Source organism: Paramisgurnus dabryanus, chromosome 13 (genome assembly GCF_030506205.2).
Source record: "Paramisgurnus dabryanus chromosome 13, PD_genome_1.1, whole genome shotgun sequence".
In the NCBI taxonomy this organism is placed as follows: domain Eukaryota; kingdom Metazoa; phylum Chordata; class Actinopteri; order Cypriniformes; family Cobitidae; genus Paramisgurnus; species Paramisgurnus dabryanus.
In genome coordinates this window covers 2752487-2772066 of record NC_133349.1, presented here as the reverse complement: position 1 = coordinate 2772066, position 19580 = coordinate 2752487, and the positions used below count along the sequence as shown (strand labels likewise).

At 37.2% G+C, this 19580-nt stretch overlaps 1 protein-coding gene across 2 annotated transcripts; it reads left to right on the top strand.

The window, feature by feature from the left end:
* Positions 1–5: 5 nt before the first annotated feature.
* On the top strand, positions 6–15059 carry usf2l (upstream transcription factor 2, c-fos interacting-like). 2 transcript variants are annotated; one of them, XM_065298939.2, is made up of 11 exons: positions 6–500; positions 1003–1043; positions 1457–1578; positions 2997–3101; positions 3285–3408; positions 3692–3779; positions 7527–7565; positions 11428–11486; positions 11849–11943; positions 12188–12316; positions 14700–15059. In XM_065298939.2, exons 1-11 carry the CDS (start codon positions 463–465, stop codon positions 14787–14789), a joined length of 930 nt encoding a protein of 309 aa, XP_065155011.1. In that variant the 5' UTR covers positions 6–462; the 3' UTR covers positions 14790–15059. The 2 variants fall into 2 exon arrangements, with proteins under 2 accessions (XP_065155011.1, XP_065155010.1); XM_065298938.2 differs by having other exon boundaries at positions 7–500; positions 3285–3435.
* Positions 15060–19580: the final 4521 nt, after the last annotated feature.

Sequence of the window (19580 nt, the reverse complement as noted above, 5' to 3'; positions counted from 1 at the left end):
GTCGCAGTGAATGATGGGCAAAGCGAATATTTGTAAAACTTCAGTTCGTACTAAATGATTCACTACTCGTTGGTGACATCTGCTGGTTACAGGGGCGTAGCTACATTACGTTTTCCAGTTTAGACCAAACTACACATATTAAATAAAATACGCAAAACTTTACATGTGAAAATCTTAGTAACTAGCTGTCAATCAGAACAAACATGTTTTAACCCGTCTGATTTAGTAACTTTAGTTAGGTTTATTAATTCTAACTACTATAAAACTAACATGTGATCACCATATGTAAAACTGTATTCGATTTATGGCGCTGCGCAGACCGATTGTCTTATGACGTCATGCACCGATCAGTCTGCGCATAGCTTGATGTTAAAAAAAGAGAGAAGAAGCCTCACGTGACTCGAGTGTTTGTTCCCGTGATCATGAGATCCACTTGCGTGTCAGCTGTAGTTAGATGTACTGATGGACATGCTGGAGCACAACTCGCACACTTTATACAGGTAATGCATTCAGCTTGTAGGACATTTTTGATGCAGGTTTTCATGAATGTCATTGCGATATGTTTAACAACACATTAAGAAAATATTATGCTGTGTAAGTTTAAAGTTTGATTGTGAATGCATTGGGACTGTTAGGTGATCATGTGCATCAAATGCATTTTTCATATCTGTCAGATCAAATCTCAAATCTAAAAGTTCTGTGTCTATTTGATGGAGTTAAGCAATACTACAATTAGTTGTTTGTTGGGTGTTAAGTATTTATCTCTTTAATCTTTACAACTTCATCTATGTTGGAAAAACACAAGAAAAGTGAAACTGTTTTGTTGCAACAACTTTCATATAATTTTATTTCATGCAAAATATAAATGAATTTCCTTTCTTTTAATTTTCTGATTGTATCACTCATTATCAGCATCAGTGTTTTAGGAATGTTGCAAAAGTTACCACTTAAATAATTGTACAAAAATTGTACAAACATATTTGTAAATCTTTTTATCTACAGTCACAAAAATCAAGAAAAGAAGGTTGTACATATATCTGAAGGTATGCTATTACATTTCTTTCATGAAAATCATGAGATGTTTTTTGGTAATTCATCAGCATGTATGTGTCATGACAGTCAAAGTTCTTACGATCGAAACTGTGCAATAAATTATTTTACTATTTTGCAAGTTATTAGTGTGCGGGATATCTCTTTTGTATACATGTTTGGTGGACTATTATTGTCTCTTTATCCAACGCACCTAACCGGAACCTACAGGTGTGCGACATTGGTCTTTCAATGACAAAGTTAAAATTTTTCTAATATTCTTTTGCATTCATAAGATGTTTGCTTTATATATGGATATCTGAAATGAAACTTAAAGTAGTGACTGTCCTGTTTCGGCTATCAATCTGAAGTCATATATGTCAGTTTTTCCGGTTTGTCAGCATTTAATTTTTCCGACTTGTTTTAGTTGATACAGCAAATAAAGCCACAGCAGGTGGGGTCGCAGCAGTCAATGGTGTTCCCCAGCCTTCAGCTTTCCTTGATGGCAATTTTCCCTACCAGTTTCAGACAGAAAATACAGGTGGACAGGTAGATCTTCTTTTCAACATCATCCTTTATAAGTGCAAGATTAACTCCAATGCCACAGATTCTCTGTCTGACATGGTTTATTTGTCTGGATGCTGAAGAATAGGTTTATTCGGTTGTCAGAACCTGTCAATAATATGGTCTGGTCTTATTTCACTTCAGAATAAAAAAAAAAAAGAAATAAGATATTCCTAACGTGAGAGATCATTTTACAACATTTTACAATGGTTTCAATATTTAGTTTTACTATGATACAGTAAAAGTACAGTATTATGAATCAGCATGATGCACATAATTTTGAGGTAAGATGTAACCTGCACGTATGAGTCACTTAGCATCAGTTTGGACAGTCTGGCTGGGATTGGCACAGGGCCTGTGTCACATGTCTGTCAGCAGGCGAGTCACATGATGGGTCGACTGGTACTGGTAAATGGTTTTTCACAAATACTTATTCTTTAGCGAACAAGTGTGCTCTTCTGGACCTTTAAATTAGATCATCCACAGCTTTTATGCACATACCGCATATTCTGTGTTTGTTAAATAGATGAACGAAGAATTCAGTCAGGACTTGAACTAAAAAACATACTCAGTTTGGCTAATATCTCAGGTTTAGTGGCCAACAGAAAAAGTCTTGTTTTTATTAATCCTTTTCTGTAGAGGTGTCACAGTACCTAAATCACATCTTGCAGTATGATATCAGCTACCACAAGCACCACATTATTGGGTAATATCATTATATCACACATGTTGTTAATGTGCATTGTTCTGTTTAGGTGTAGTGTTCCTGACTGTAGTTAAATTGTATTAAGGGTCATGGGTTTGACTCCCAGCGAACACATATACTGATAAAATGTATGCTTTGTCGTGCATTGTTAGTCGCTTTGGACAAAAGCACCTGCGGCATGTCTAAATGTAAATGTCTTTATTTAAGGGACAGAATGTAAAGTGTTCTGTTGTTCAGGCAGTTATTTACAGTACACAATTTTACCACATTCATGATCAACCTGGAAATATCAGTGCCTTTTTCACCCAAAGAGAAAATAACCCAGCATTTTCAAAGATGAAGAAATCGACCAAAATGTAGTAACTCTCATATGCGCTCTGTGTATCTTCAGATTACAAAAAGTTTTAACATGGAAGCTTTGGATGCATCATTGATGACATTATCCAATGTCATTATCCAACATTGCAATTTTTATCTATCATTGAGGTTATTTATTTTGAGAGCTTCCTTTCGTCCTTACTCCTTAAGCTAACACTTATCATTGGTGGATGTGTTCATCGCATGAGCATTTTCAAAAAGTCTACAGGAAACATAAGATACAGGAGTAAATAATAATTTTCTACAGTTAAACTATTCCTTTAATTCTGTTTTCATTTAGTTAAAGAATGCAATGAGGATCTTTCTTTCATCTCATCAGGTGACCTATCGAGTGATTCAGGTAGCAGACGGTCTAGGTAGAGGAGCGTCAGTTAATGTTGTGTCATCATCCAACCTCACCAGACCCCAGCAGGCTGTTACACAGGTACAGATTCACCAGAGCTGGCACCATGACAACCAACTGAACCCCAGCCTCAGCACCACTTTCAACATCCCATTTCTATCATTGTCTATTATTACACTGAAATGTTTAACAGCCTCACTCGCATTCAGTGTCCATCACAGCACAGCAAAATAAATATTTTACTAAATACCTGTTTTCTTCCAGACAGTAATTCAAAACCCTTTTCATAATGAAGGCAGACATACTGAAGAAGAGGCACTATGTGCATATTTTCCCGAAGCCTCTGTGAGCGAGGGAACGGCCACAGCGATGTCTGTGCAGGCTGCAGGTGACCCCTCCCTCTCACAAACCCCAGGTACACAGGTTTTTCAGACCCTCAGATAGAATGAATCTAATTAAAATCGCAATATGGCCTTGTGTTATTATTTAACCTCAGGAGTATCCCTTAAGCTTAGTTTTTTAAAGCAAGGTGGTAGCAGCGGCAAGGTCAGTGGGTATATTCCCAGGAAATGCACTGATTATGTGTATAGGGTGAATGCACTGTAAGTCTCTTTGGATAAAAGCATCAGCCAAATGCATGAATGTAAAATGACTTGTTTTTTCTGTTTAAGGTCAGTTTTACGTGATGATGACTCCCTCAGATATTCTGCATTCTGCATCACAGAGGACTATAGCTCCACACGCTCATGCGTATACTGTGTAAGTAGCATAGTAGATGCCAAACAGGGTTTGTCTTGTTTTTTTGGCAGTGCGAATGGATATTTAGATCGAATCTCGATAATTTACCTAATTTATCCGAGATGTTTATGTCTTTTTTGGTCATTTCACATACAACAACATTTGAATGGTCCTCTTTCTCCACACTTGTAAACACTGGAGCGGTAGTGTTGTATACGTGACCTTTTAACGTGATTACATAATACGCAAGGTCGCGCTGGCTAGTGCAAGATGAGAATTTGTGGTTTTAAAAGTGCATGTGTTTTATTTTTTGGTGAAAATTACGATCATTTTGCTAGATAAGACCCTTATGCCTCGGTTGGGATTGTCAGGGTTCCCACGGGTCCTTGAAATCCTTGAAAGTTTGTGAATCTAGGGGAAAAAAATTCAAGGCCCTGGAAAGTTTTTGAAAATATAAATACATAGATACAGGTCATTGAAAATGCTTGAATCTATTTAATGCAAGAAGTTTTCTGGAAAAAATCCATATTATTCCCTGTGTAGTGTAGGATAATATCCTAAAAATTCTAGACTTTTTAAGCACACGTGGTAAACTGTTCGCTTTAAATGCTTATATCTTCTGTATGTTAATGTTGATTCATACCAAAATGCTTTTTTGCATAGTTGTGTTTGACACATGAAAACGTCTCGTTACGTATGTAACTGTTGCTCCCTGAGAAGGGAACGAGACGCTGCGTCTCCCTTGCCATACTTCCTGCGTCCCTGTAACGCCGTCTTTGGCAATATTTCAGATAGCGATATACTTCCTGGCTCCCGTGTCATCCTGTCTTTGTCGTTAAGCCTCACCATTGGTTGAATTTGATATACACATTCAGACGCACTTACCCCTGGAGGCGTCCCCAAAGTGTCACCGCAGTGATGAGCGCGACAATGTAACAATGTATCTTTAAAGGTAACACAATGTAACCTTGCTCTTACGTGAAATGTGTCCCTTGAATTTGAGGGTATTGGACCTGGAAAGTCCTTGAAAGGTCCTTGAATTTGAAGTTAACTAAGGTGTGGGATCCCTGAATGTTTAGAGCCCTTTAACTCTTTCCCGGCCAGTGTTTTTTTTTTAAGGTGGCAGCCAGCGCCAGCATTTTCACAAAAGTTTAATGCCTTCCAGAAAATGTTCTTTTTCTTTAAACATATAAACACAACAATATACCAAATGAAAGAACAAAAAAGTTTCATCCTACCTTAATTAGTTCTCTTTTTATCACCTCTCAAATATGTGTAGGTTTCTTCAAAACACCAAATTTTGAGCAAAAAGCTGAGATAATTTCATTTTTGTGAAGGACTTTTCATAGAGATCAGATTCAGAGCATACCTTAAAACCTACATGGACATACAGCTGTTTGCTGATAAGGTGATACTTCTGGGTTTTATAAGTTTCGGAAGAGCCACCTGGTGGATAATAGCGGTATTACGGATTGCCGGAAATACTCGTCAATGGCGGGGAAAGAGTTAAAGCTGCACTGAAAATGCAAACCATAGAGGTCCACTAAAGTCCACTAAATGGTGAAAAATACTGAAATGTTTTCTTCAAAAACTTAATTTCTTCTCGACTGAAAAAAAAACATATTTGAGGGCAACTTGAGGTGCAATATTTGACAACTAAGTCTATAATAAAACTAAGTCTATAATAAAAGTTGCTTTGTATTTATAACATCATGCACAACAAGCTGCTGCTGCTTCAGCTTTTTTCGCGATACACCAGTAACATGCCCGTCGACACTGCATGTCAATGCAGACAACGGCGCAGAAGTATAAATGAAACCTGACACGTTAAGGGTACGCCGAAATATAGATCAGCCTTAATGCACTTGGCTACAGTAAGGGCCTACAAGATACAATCTCTATGTTGCAACTTTCGGATCCCACTATCATACAGGCAAATGCATATGTGAAAACAACATAAATTTGGTTTCTGGCTGGATCATGTGCCCAAATTCAGTGATGAATGATTGGAGAGTGCAGTTTATTATATTCTCTTTGATAAAGCAGAAGTATTGTGTTAATAGATGATGCTCATGTGCTTGTGCGGTTGCAACATCCTCATCCTCTAAAATGCTCTCTGGAGCATAAAAAAGTATCCTGCTGAAGAAACGTGTGTCTGTCGAGTTGTTTTCAGAGCCTTTTCTTGGATTGTTTTGTTCTTTTTGACACGCACAGCTTTTGCATCTGAGGATTTTCAGTCTGCAGCACAATGATTGAATTTCACAATAACTTGAGTCTAAAATCCCACAGGTTATTAGACTCGGGGATAAAAGCCACAGCAGTTAGAGAGAACGGCTTGTGTTTGGAATTGAATGCTAACATATATTGTTTACTGTTGTGTAAATGAAAACCTGGCTGTCACAGGGGCCGTGTCTTAGTTGCTATGAGGATTTAAGTCAGAAGTTCAATTACACAACTCTGTGTTTTTCTGTAACTGTGGTTGGGTTACTAGTTCAAACACTTAAATTAGGAAGATTCTGTATATTTTGCTGTAGATGTTGAATAAAGAGGCTATATGCTAAGAAAGTAGCATATAGTACATTCAGACAATGGTCAATTGTAATGAAGGTAGATTTTGACTAGGGCATTTTCCTAAATTTTAGGTCTAGGTAACACAAGCCATATTTTATGTTTTAAATTATATTAATTTGACTTGTTTATGAATTCTTGTGTTTGTTACACATTTATACTTTTGCTCTTTTATGGATTTTTGTGTTTCATATTTGTTATACTATTTATTATAATTTTTTAAACATTTACAATTCTCTGTGACAACTTACCCCGTACCACATGACAAATAGGTCAACAGATGTTTATTTTACAGGCTTTTAAAGTATGTGTCCATATAGAAATTGGCTCTCTGAAAGCGTAAATGAAAGAGTTTGGTTCCAAAACGCAATAAATCCATTTTGACTAATTTGGGTAAAAAACGTGTTTTCTATACCAAGAAAGTGACAAAATGAAAACCACTATTTTCTGTTACAAACTTTCACATAGCATCTTTAGGTTATGATAACATTAAAAAATCAAATCCATAATTTGATTTTCAAAGATTTATTTAAAAAAAATGTATATAATTTTTTTCTGCAAAATGCAATAATCCATGAAGTTTTTATTTTAAATGCTATAAATCTATTACATCAATATAAAAGTTATTTTTTAAGTAACAAAATAAGTTGATCGACATATGACAGCCTCTGAACTTGGTCAATACCAATGCTAATGCCATATATACAGGCACTGGACCAAAAATACATTCAATCAGTCATCGCTCCCAAAATGAATTAAATCGAAACAATCATCATTTTAGCCAAAAACTTAAAAAAGAAGTACTTTGTAATCACAATTTTTTGTCTTGTTTTAGCCCTGTGACGCACCAGCATGACCTTACGTATTGCGTAATCCAATCAAAAGGTCACACAGCTTTTTGCCGAAAATGAGGATTGTTTCACTAGATAAGATCATTTAGAGTCCTTTGAAGCTGCATTGAATCTGTAAACTGTTGAGGTCCACTAAAGTCCACTATATGAAGAAAAATCCTGAAATGTTTTCCCCATAAACTTAATTTCTTTTCGACTGAAGAACAATAGACATAAACATCTTGAATGACACTGGGGTGAGTAAATAATCAGGATTTTTTTTATGAAAGTGGAGTAATCCTTTAATGCAAAAATGTCATTCACTGGGTATTCAAAATGTTTTGTGAAATGAATTTGCTCTTTTCTGCAGTGATGAACAACACACACAGCGGCACGAAGCTTTAAACTGGTGAGAAAAGCTTTCATATCTCCTAAAACCAAATTAAAAACACAAAACCCATATTCTCTGTCACATAAAGGTGATACACTGTATGCCATTTCTGCAACACTAGTGTCACCAACAACAGTCATCCAGATACTCATGTGGCAATAGATATTCATATTCAGATATTTATGTGGCAAAACCTCACATTTTCTTTCCATGAACAAAAACACAGCGTGTTTATGTGACAGTTTTACTGTGAGATGTGACTGCTTCATCTCATATATGATGCTGCTGCGAGAGGGTATGATGGCCTGTGCTCTGTCAGTAATCTTTATGAGAAATCAAATATAAACTAAATCATTAATAGTAGAATAAATACATTTTGTTCGGTGTTGCTGGAGGCCCAAAAACTTACATGCTTTACTGTTATTTTAAGGTGGCTCTTCAGATTAAAGTTGCAATATATAAGGGGGCATGCACACAAAAGACAGCTTTATTTCAGCCGACTGCCAGCTTTCTTCATTGTACGATGCACACATTGGGTTGTTGTGATATTTGTCCCGCCCCCCTCCTCAACTGTGATAAGATCGACCGTGTGAGAGCTGACATTGACGAGCTGAGCTTTGTTTTTATCCAAAGTTGAATATTTTTCAACTCTCGGCGTTCAGCGTTGAGCACGGAAAAACCAGCAAGCGCCGTCTTTCAGCGTAGAATAAAACTGGCAGCAGCTGGCTTTTTTAAAAAAAGTGCGCTTCCACCGGAAAACAATTGAAAACTTACGCCGGCTGCCAGCGTAAAAGCTTTGGTGTGCACGCATAAATGATAGGTTACAATAGCTGTTTCCATTGCAGATTTGCGCAAAACTTTAGCGTTATTTTCTAAATGTTGGTTTTTCCATTAATTGATGATATGCGGCTGAAACAAAAAAATATATTGCGATAAGTAATTTCACATCATGTCGACTAATGTTTGTGGGTAACTAATATTACATCCACTGCACTAGACATTATTTTTTATTGAAGGAGACATACGAGTAGTGGCCCCCTTAAGCCCGGGATACACTGTACGGTTATTGGTTGTCCCAGACGAAAGATTGCCATCGTGAAACAATCGTCGCGATTTCTGTGATCGTGGCTTTTCATCGGTGGTCCTATGTCGTACAATGAGAGTGGTTCAAAAGCCGTTTTCCCGGTCTTCCGATAGTTTTCTGACAGTGTCAGAAATTCGGCATGATCACCGCACAGTGTGTTTGTTGCTACGACCTGCGCGCCGGTATTTGTTTACCACGAGCGCATGCTGGTGACGTTGCGCAATGTGTGACGCTGCAGCCGAAGCTTCTGTGTCATCGTCGTATAGTCTACATGCCTCTCGTACCCGAGTTTAAACGATACACGTCGCACAGTGTGATAAGGTAATGATGTTATAAGAGGACAAAAATCCTGCAGTGTATTCCGGGCTGTAGGAGTGGCAACATATACTGTAGGGGGCTGGACACACCAAAACTTTTAAATGCCTTGAGGACGCTGAATGCCAGCTGTTTTCAGCCGAGCGCTTTGGTAACTCTGATATCTGAGCTGTGAGCCGGTTGGTTGCTGTGGTAATGTCCCGCCCCTCCTCCATTGTGATTGGATGGCCGTGTGAGAACTGACATTGACGAGCGAAGCTTTTCACTCAAAGATGAATCTCTTTCAACTCTCCACACTCAGCACCTAGCTCAAAAAATCTGCCAAGTTTGCTAGCCGCTGGCTTATTTGAAAAACGCAGAGTTTCCATTGGAATCAATTGAAAACATGCGCCGGCCGCAGGCGTAAAAGCTTTGGTGTGCACGCCCCCTAAGTGTTTCTTGGAGGTAATAGTACATTATTTTAAATCGAAAGAGATAGGAGTTTTATCCAAACATTATTGCCAAAGAAAGCCTCATACTTGAGAGCAAACACGTATTGAGGTGTTTCTGTGAGGTTTTAGTTCATACCGCGTCATCTTCAAAAAATAATTATGTGAATTACTTGCATCAGGTGAAAATGCGAATAAACTGTTTCCATTGCAGTTCTGCGAAATACACCTTTTCCGATTCGCCCGAAAACCACCTCATGCGAGCGTAAAAACTTTTTTGCGAAATTTATGGGAGATTTTACGAAATTGACGTATTATCAATTTGTGCAATATAAAAGATAATGGAAACCTTTTATATTAAGTTGTAATTTATCTAAATTTACAAATCCCTGGGAACTTTTGGGATAATTTAAATACATATTTTATTTATTGTGATTGGGATATTTATTACATATTGTGCATTTAATATGATATAGGCGAGCTACCGGCACCCTGATGTAACTTGTGAGTTTGCTGGTGTTTGCAGTGTACGTTATAGTGCTTTTAATATAAAGGGACAAAGACGAGACTTCCCGTAGTGTAAATGAAAAGAAGGTTAGTTGAAAACATTTTCTTGTTGTTCTGCATTAGCACTGATAAGGCGTCTCTTCTGGGCATTCTTTGCGAGGCGTTTTTCCTTAGTGTTGTATACTCTGCCCTCTGAGGTGTGACAGGAGCGTCGCTGAGGCGTCGTGACTTAATTAAAGCGAACCTGAGGGAAGACTCCTCGCAGAGAACAGTTGTGTCATTAGAGCAAAGCCGAGACTCTTCACAGACAGCAGCTGCTTCACCGCACCGCAATTTATAACGTAATGAACACGGGCAGAGTCTGAAATCCCCAGAGATCTGCAGAGAAGGGCACAGAGACCTTACAGAGATATCTGCAAATCCACACCAACAAAAGATTTCACTTGGTTTAGCTGTGGGCAGAGCTTGACGTATTGAGTAGAGCTTGAACGATTGATATTTTTATGGTTTAACGTTTTTATGGTTGATATTTAGAGAAAAGGTTGCCAGATGGTTAATATAACAATGATATATTTAAAACACAGAATCAGATTTGCATAATATTGCTGAAGTGAATTGGCCAATTATATAGATTGGCTCTGTAAGCCTAAGGAATGATATTTCATGCATTCTGACTTATTTACACTGGTAAAGAGTTGCATTTTCATGCTAAACATGGGCAAAGTTTAAAAAACTAGTTGGACGTATGACGAAGTATTTCTGTGCACTCCATAAGGGTTCGTATAGCGCTCCATACAGATCTGGTCGTTAGGAGGCGTTTATAATTCGGGTTGTAATAAAGAAGTGGGTACCGTTCACTGCAGTAACTGTGAATTTACCTGCTTGACTCTCATTGGTAGTTGCTCCTCATTATTTGCATAACCTTTCTCAACTTTGTCATGTCACAGGACACGCCCACTTTCTGCTAACGTCACTGTCGCTCATATCGCTGTAAGTTGCCAAGCTTCCATTGAAATGAATAAGATCATGTTGATCTGCTAGTCGCTGGCGGTCCACACGGGGCTTAAGAACATAAAAAGTTTTTTTCCAGTATGACCCCTTATGACGTCATAAAGGGCGGAATTCCTTGGGGAATATGGGGACTTATCTCGAGTGTGCACTTAAATCAACCAGAGCAAGAGCACGCCCATCAACGTGCTTTGTTCAGGTTATAGAAGTCATCAGCAGTGATGCACACGACTTGCTCAAGAATGATTTGAATGATTAGTTTTGTTTTTAGGTCACAATATCAACAATGTCCCCAAAGAAGTGTGTTTTTCGTTGTGAAAAATATATAACCTTGTTCAGCTTCCCAAAGAACCCAGCGCTAAGAGAATAGTGGATGCAGTTTGTTTTTCCCGGGCTTACGAAACATGATTATTTATTTTTGATTTGATATATTTAGGTTAAATTTGCTTATTTTGTGGTTTTAAAGAAATGTTATAACGTACGAGATGAAGAAATGCATTGATGGTGGTTTAAATTTCATCTTTTATGCCTCTTCTAGGAAAATGGACAGTCTGCGCAGCCCTAGAGATGAAAGGAGAAGAGCACAACATAATGAAGGTATCTGAATGATCTCAGTCTAGTGTGATGGGCCAGATGCAATCAATGAACTTCATTCATTCTTTCATTATCTCTGCCGATTTATTGGGAAACGTGTCCTTCTGTGTTTTTACAAAGCTCTGAAAACTGTGCTTTTATTGGTAGCTGGAAATTGTAATGAGTTAATCTAAGATATTTCATAAGCAAACACTTGAGGAGCGGCGCACATGCAGAATTGAATGACACGAGATGCAATTTTGTAAATCCCAGAGGCATTGATATTCATCTGCCAGTAGAGGACAGTACAGAGTTGATAGGCTGAAAAATTGTTGGAACATTGGTTCAGTTTTTTCTTGAATCACCTTCCTGTCGCTCATGTTCAGTGGAGAGACGACGAAGAGACAAAATCAACAACTGGATTGTGGCGCTTTCCAAAATCATCCCAGACTGCAGCGTGGAGAGCACCAAAACCAGCGCGGTGAGAGACATTTGAAATTACACATGATTTAAGTATATTGCATGATGGGAACCTGCGTAAAGAGTGTGCCTGTAGTTTAAATGTGGTAGAGCAGCTTAAAGGTTTGAACCCCAGGCAACAAACATACAGATTAAAATGAATACATTTAATGCACTGTAAGTCTCTGGGCATATACTGTAAGTAAAATGCACTAATGCAAGATGTGACCTTATTTTAGTAAAAGCACATGGTTTGTTTCCATTAGAGCAAAGGTGGGATCTTGTCCAAGGCGTGTGATTACATCGGCGAGCTTCAGGGACGTAACCAGCGTCTTCAGGAGAGATTGAGAGGACTTCGAGGGGTACAGATGGACCATGATCTGCTCAGACAGCAGGTATTGTTCATTTGAGCACTAAGCGTAGCTGTGATTCGTCAATGACTGTGTGATGTAATCACATCACCCATCTTTTCTCAGATGTCTTCATTCATTCAGATTCAGAAACTGGAGCCATATCCTCAGAAGTCACCTTATTGCTATCTTTAATATTTAACCCTCTAACGGTCCTTGGGGTCTATATGACCCTAAACGACATTTCATTCGGGTAAAAAAATTTCCCTTCACCTCAGAGATCTACATTTTGTGACTTTATTTCTAAATAATCCATCTATACATACACAAAAACAACTGGGCTTGATTCGGTTGTTCTAAAGGTATGTAAAACATTTTTTATAAATCTGTCCCTTGGGGTCAATATGACCCCAATTGAAAATGAACGGGAAATGCACATTTTTTTCCCATATGTCAAAAAAAATCTATAAATCCAGCATAAATCTGAAAATTTTTACACAGAAATGAAGGTCCGACACACAAAGGTATGACTGCCACAGAGAGCATAGAATTTGGCAAATAAAATCAGCCACAAATGCAGATAAAAAGATATAAAGGGGTGTGACCTAATAACGCACACACAGATGTGCACACGCACACTTTCTCTTCCTCTCACGCACACACTATCTCACACACGCGCACACACACACAAATTTCTGTGGCATTTTGTAAAAACAGACATTTCAAAATGCATCAAAAACTACAAAAAATTCTACTATTTGAAATAATATTTATTTTTAATGTCCATTCTAATGTTTATATATACATAAATTCAAAAAATGTATGACTAAAGTAGTGATGTGAGCAGTTGGCCATATCCAGTAAAATGAATGGCTTTCTATGGCCCTCTGCTGGTCAAAGCATGCAACTCCTGACCCGGTTGGGAAAATCCGGTGCATCAAACACACACGCAAAACTCCTCTGCTACCCCTGATAATAAACTATATCCATTGTTTTCATAAGGCTGGCTTTCTTCTCCTAACATCCAAAAACACACTTCTTTTTGAGTTTTGAAATTAAACAAAGCTGTGCCACGCGATAAGATGTTTGCAAGTTCTAGCGTATCCCGCTGATTGACGGGTGGGCGGGGTTTTCCGGGGGAAGTGCCCATAAAAATAAGTGATACGTATAGAAAACCCCTGAAACGTCAGCTGGACCTGTAATCGAAAAAAAACTTGCTAAAACTTGTACAAACCCTGGCGAAGTTCATTCGGCACAGAAATACTCTGTAACACGTCCAACTGCTTTTTTGACACTTTGCCTACGTTTAGCATGAGGAAACAACTCTATAACTGTGTTAATAAGTCAGAATGCTTGAAATACCATTGAACCACCCCTTTAAATGGTAATTCCTTTAGGTTTATCTTTAACCAGCAAAAGGTGGAATTCTACACCTAACACCTAGATCAATATCCAGAAACAATTTAAATTAAATTTAGATGATCATTTAAGTGACTACGGTGTAGTTGAGGATTTTTGTGCTAAATGGGTACAAAAGTACTTCAAATATCTTAAAACACAGATTCATTGAATAGATGAGAAGTAAACAAAAATAAAGATATATTATTTGTAGTATTGAAAATGTATATTTTTCTTACAATTATGCTTTCAATTTTGGGGTAGACCCCAAGGGCCTGTAGTGTAAAAAGAAAACGAGGACCGTTTGAGGGTTAAATCATTTGATGTGATTGGCTAACCTCTCCTTGATGTGAAAGTTTCTCATAATGATGAGAATGGTTTTTGAGAAATATGAATTTCAGTAAACAAAAAGGTCTTTTTAAAGTCACAATGAAATTGAAATAAAAACTTTTTTTAATACTGTGGTGTTTTTTTTTACAAATGACTTATCTGTGAGCTTCATTATTAAAAAAAAAATATTTGCCCTCATAATCTTAAATAAAAAAACGCAAATCTTCTCCCCTCTTTAAAACGATCTCTCTTTACTTCCGGTAACGAGGAATGATGGGAGGTCGGGGCAAATAGCAACATGACTTCCAACGATCAAAGCAATTCTCAATGGATGAATTCAAATCTCGCCCTACCGTTTTCTCATTTCAGTTTTAATCGGATATACAGTCCTCCACAATGGGGAAAATAAGACAATCGCTACTTCCATGTCATTGTGACTTAAGTTACATCTGCTTGTTCTGTTTCAACATATACCTTCAAATTTTTATCTTTACATCCTTCGTTTAATGTTTTTTTGCTCCAGATCCTTACACCGTTTACCTTGACATTTTTCTCCCAGTTTGTCTTTATCTGTAATATTTTAACATGCTCCTCGTTCTAGATCTTTTCCGATTAACTGAATTTCGAGATCTTTAGATCTTTGACATTTTCTGCGACCTTTACATCAAATAATCAATGTTTCCTATGTTGTTGGCTTCAGTTGGATGACCTGAAGAGTGAGAATGTTCTTCTGCGATCTCAGCTGGAGCAACACGGCATTGAGGGGATTCCTGACATTCCTACCCAATGACCCAGACTGAGGAATTCTGGGAAAGAGACAAGGATGGCAAAACGGTCAGCACCGGACATGAGGCAGTAAGCTGACCTGAGCTTCTCTCAATCTCTGGACACTCTTTACATGGAGTCAACCCCAGAAGATGATTTCAATTTCAATTATTTATTCATCCTAACACACCGACTAAACTGTGACGTGGTGTTTATTTATGTGTTTCTTGCTTTTTAATAGACACGTTTTAGCCTAGACATTTTCTCTTATTTAAATAAAATTCTCTTAGCTTTGTTATGGTGGTTTAGTTGTTTATTTGATGCCTCATTTCATTTAAAATTCTCTCTAAGTAAATCTTGCTTCCTGGTGTTTGAGAAAGTTGTTATGGGATGGAAAACCCCAGGAATAAATGTTATTAGTATATTTCAATGAGATTTAGTGTTCAAACACGGTCCTCTGATGCCGGGAAATGAGCTCCGTCTGGGATTATTAGCTTCTTATCTCGGATCACCTTCAAAAGTGGCTTCAGTCCGGGAAACAATCAGAAAATATTCACATTGAGTTTGATTTGTCGCTTAATGTTGGACATATCAAGATACTGATGATAAAACAACCAATGTTTTTAACTGTGTGTTGAAATTTTATTGTGTTTCTGCCATCACCTGAATTAAAAGACTGAAGATGATGAACACAATGCACAACCATTTACAATCCCCATAAACCTTCTTTTATTCTTCAAAATTTGTTTATTCGGCTACTCGATTATAGTCAAAATCATAATCACGGTTATTTAACACGTTTACCCTGCGACTTTGAAAACATGCATTTATTTAACCCTTTAAGTAAGTGTTGCAATAAGCTACATGTATTAAAGCACAGGGTTTCCATGGGTCCTTGAAATCCTTGAATGTTTGTGAATCTGGGGGGAAAAAATTCAAGGCTCTGGGAAGTTTTTGAAAATATACATACATAGATACAGGTCATTGAAAGAGCTTGAACCTATTTTATGCAAGAAGATTTCTGGAAAAAAAGTCAATTTTATTCCCTGTGTAGTGTAGGATAATATCATAAAAATTCTAGACTTTTTAAACACAAGTGTGCTAAACTGTTCGCTTTAAATGCTTATATCTTCTGTATGCGAATGTTGATTCATACTAAAATGCTTTTTTGCATAGTTGTGTTTGACACATGAAAACGTCTTGGGTTACGTATGTAACTGTTGTTCCCTGAGAAGGGAACGAGACGCTGCGTCTCCCTTGCCATACTTCCTGCGTCCCTGTAATGCCGTCTTTGGCAATATTTCAGATAGTGATATACTTCATGGCTCCCGTGTCACCCTGTCTTTGTCGTTAAGCCTCACCATTGGTTGAATTTGATATACACATTCAGACACACTTACCCCTGGAGGCGTCCCCAAAGTGTCACTGCAGTGACGCAGCGCGAGTTCCCTCGAAAGGGAACTGTAACAATGTATCTTAAAAGGTAACACGATGTAACCTTACTGTCACTTGAAATGTGTTCCCACATTTAGTCCTTTATTTGAGAGGTATTGGACCTGGAAAGTCCTTGAAAGGTCTTTGAATTTGAAGTTAACTAAGGTGGTGCCTTAGAAGTGCCTTACAAACACAATGCAATTTATATTTTAATTGCACAATAATTGTTTTACCTCGATTATCTTGCTTTTGTAATTGTTTGCATAAAAATTTGAAAATTGTGATAGATTATCACCTTTCATTGGCTTTAGCAAGTCTGCTTTGATATTTAAATATATAACTTTAAAAAATAATCCATACATAAGACTTTCTTTATTTACTCATTTTCATGGTGAAATCCAAACATAAATGTTGATTTTTATTGTAAAAGTTTTGTGTTGTTAATTTAAACTGAAAATCTTCCAGCATCTGGTTTGATGTCAGTGTCTTATGGTCACAAGACTCGCAGGATCAATGAGAGTTCCAGTTTGATATGAGACGCCATATTTAATTTAGTTTTGATGTTCGACAAAATCGCCATGATTGGCATGTGGCTTCGGAATGAGGATGAGTACTGCAATTTTATTTTTGAAAACTTTAAATAAATGCTACATTTTTATTAGACATTTTTAAGACATTAGATTGAAATCTTTGTGTAGCGTACAGATTACTGTTCAGTGTTTTGACTACAGTATCTATTGTCTTATACGACTACTTTTTCACGGTAAGTATCATACCTATTGAAAATTACACTTACATGGATTGTTTACGGTATTGTGCATCTTTAGGATATGATGTTTTAATAAAGTCTCTTTTAACAGATGCCTCACTGCAGTATTTACCCCAGTGCCCTTACAGTTGACAAGAAAACACTGAATATAAATTGCTGGGATTTTATTAGGATCATAAAATGTTTACAATCAGTTGTCTTTGGAGAGACAATGTGCATCTTGCACAGTCTGTAAGAGACAAATAAGCTTAGTTTCAAAATAATAATCTGTGAATGTTTCGTTTTATTTTTAAGCATGTTTTATTGCTGCTGTCAGTGTGAGCATCATTGGGTTTGTATGGGTGCTAAAGTTGTTCATGTGAGATCCACAGGGCCTGTGTTGGTTTAATGAAGAACAGATGAATGAATCCAACTTACAAACACTAAAGATATTTTTGCAACTTTAGAGATGCTATTAAAATGCACGTCTCTTCATTTTCTCGTACTCAAAACTCCCAAGATGATGAAGGATCATAAAGTTGTGGAAATATATATTGCACAGCCTTTTTCTTTATACCAGAGAGATTTGTAAAAACTGGAATTCATGCAAACCTTTCCTGTATTCCTTCTTGTGATTGATGCATTGTCTCCGATATTTTACAAGGTATGCCAATCTAATACAAATGACCTCGGAGATAATCGTGTCAAAGAGTTCTTGGGCACACAGCGTTTCACTCCATCTCTTTCAATTCATAATCACCTCTATTGTGTCTTTAAATTAATTTATTTTAGACATCATTTATTCTCAGCATCTCCAGAGATCTTCCACTCATTACAATTCGTCTCGTGTTTTATCATTGTACACACTTCGGAAATGACCTTAACTATATAAGCAGAACTGATCTCAAACCTGCACAAATATTATGATGCCTATCGATATTGAAAACATCATGCTGCTTGCATTCATCTGATGTCAGACTCTTAAGGGTTTTACGATCAATTGTCAAGCGTTATATTATTACTATATTATTTTTATTTATGTGTGAGGTGTGTCTTGCATCTCCAATAAAGCACAGCAGAGGTAATGCATTCATTTTCCCCATGAATAAAAATTAATTCTCAGCAATAACGCATAAACCTTTAAGGACCTTTAAGGTGCCGTGAGCTCTGAGGTTGTTAAGTAAAGGATAATGTACAGCCAGCCGCTCATTATTGCAAAATAAACACAAACAATGTGATGGAGAACCCGGATGCAAGGTCACTTATTATAATGGACATGAAATATTGATTCGAGTTGAATTATTTTGCTATGCAAGAAGAAACCGTGTCTGAAGAGATGCGATGTGAAACAAGCACACTATATAAAATATATAAACGTTTAGCTATCATTGTCCAAAAGGTTTGAATGCAGAATTCTAAAATGTAACCAGAAATGAAATGTGATGTAAACTTGTTTTCGAGGAACTTGTCATGTGCTTGATTCATTTATTTACTCCTCAAAGTGTTTAAGTTCTCAGTCTTTGTATTTTTTCTAATTTATATACTTGATTTATCAGAGAGCTGGTTCATTGGGTTCATTGGGTTTAAACTTTTTTGTTATAAAGATGTAAATAAATAAGGGTCAGTGACTTTTACACTGTTTTTATGACTGTTAAACCTCTTTCCCATCTTATTTGCGGTCATCACTCCTTTTCCTTGACTTTGTTGTTGATTTCCTCCATGTCTTCTTTTTTGGCACGTCGGTCAGCCGCCAGTCATTCAGTCAGACACATAGAGACAGGCGTCTGTGTGTCCCCTGTTCTGTTTGACATGACTGATCTGTGGACCCGGGGTCCATTAGGACATCAGCGTCTCTGTCGCCTCCAATGTTTGCAGCTATTACTACAAACACATGTAAACATCCGAAGGGAACTGTCCATTATGTTGATTTTATTATGATTTAGACTAATTACTAATCTATTGATTGATCGATCGATGGATCTGTCTGTCTGTCTGTCTGTCATTTTGTCTATCATTCTACCTGCCTGTCTGTCTATCTATCGTTTTGTCTAGCTATCGATCTATATGTCTGTCTGACTATCATTCTGTCTGTTTGTCTGTCTATCGTTCTACCTACCTCTCTATATGTCTGTTGTTCTATCTATTATTTTGTCTATCTGTCTCTCTGTCGTTCTATCTATCTTTCTGTCTATTTACCTGTCTGTCTATCATCCTACTTACCTACATGTGTGTCTGTTGTTCTATCTATTGTTTTGTCTGTCTGTCTATTTTTTTGCTTTTCTATTTATCATTTTGTCTATACTTCTGTCTGTCATTCTATTTATCGTTCTATCTGTCTGTTGTTCTATCAATGGTTCTATCTGTCTGTTGTTCTATATACCTACCTGTCTTTCTGTCTGTTTACCTGTCTCTTTGTCATTCTATCTATCATTCTGTTGTAGTGTCTATTTACCTGTCTGTCTGTCTTATTCGGTCTATTTGTCTTTCTATCTTTTTGCTGTTCTATTTATCATTCTGTCTGTCTGTCTGTCTATCTGTCTGTCTCTCTTTCTTTCATTCTATCTATTATTCTGTCTATTTATTGTTCTCTCTGTCTGTCTGCCTGTCTATCATTCTGTCTATTTATCTATGTGT

Excerpts from the sequence above, each read along its gene's own strand:
- usf2l (XM_065298938.2), top strand. The coding sequence starts at position 463 with ATGGACATGCTGGAGCACAACTCGCACACTTTATACAG. Across the intron at positions 1,579-2,996 it reads CAGAAAATACAGGTGGACAG|GTGACCTATCGAGTGATTCA; the intron begins GTAGATCTTCTT and ends TCATCTCATCAG. Across the intron at positions 3,436-3,691 it reads CTCCCTCTCACAAACCCCAG|GTCAGTTTTACGTGATGATG; the intron begins GTACACAGGTTT and ends TTTCTGTTTAAG.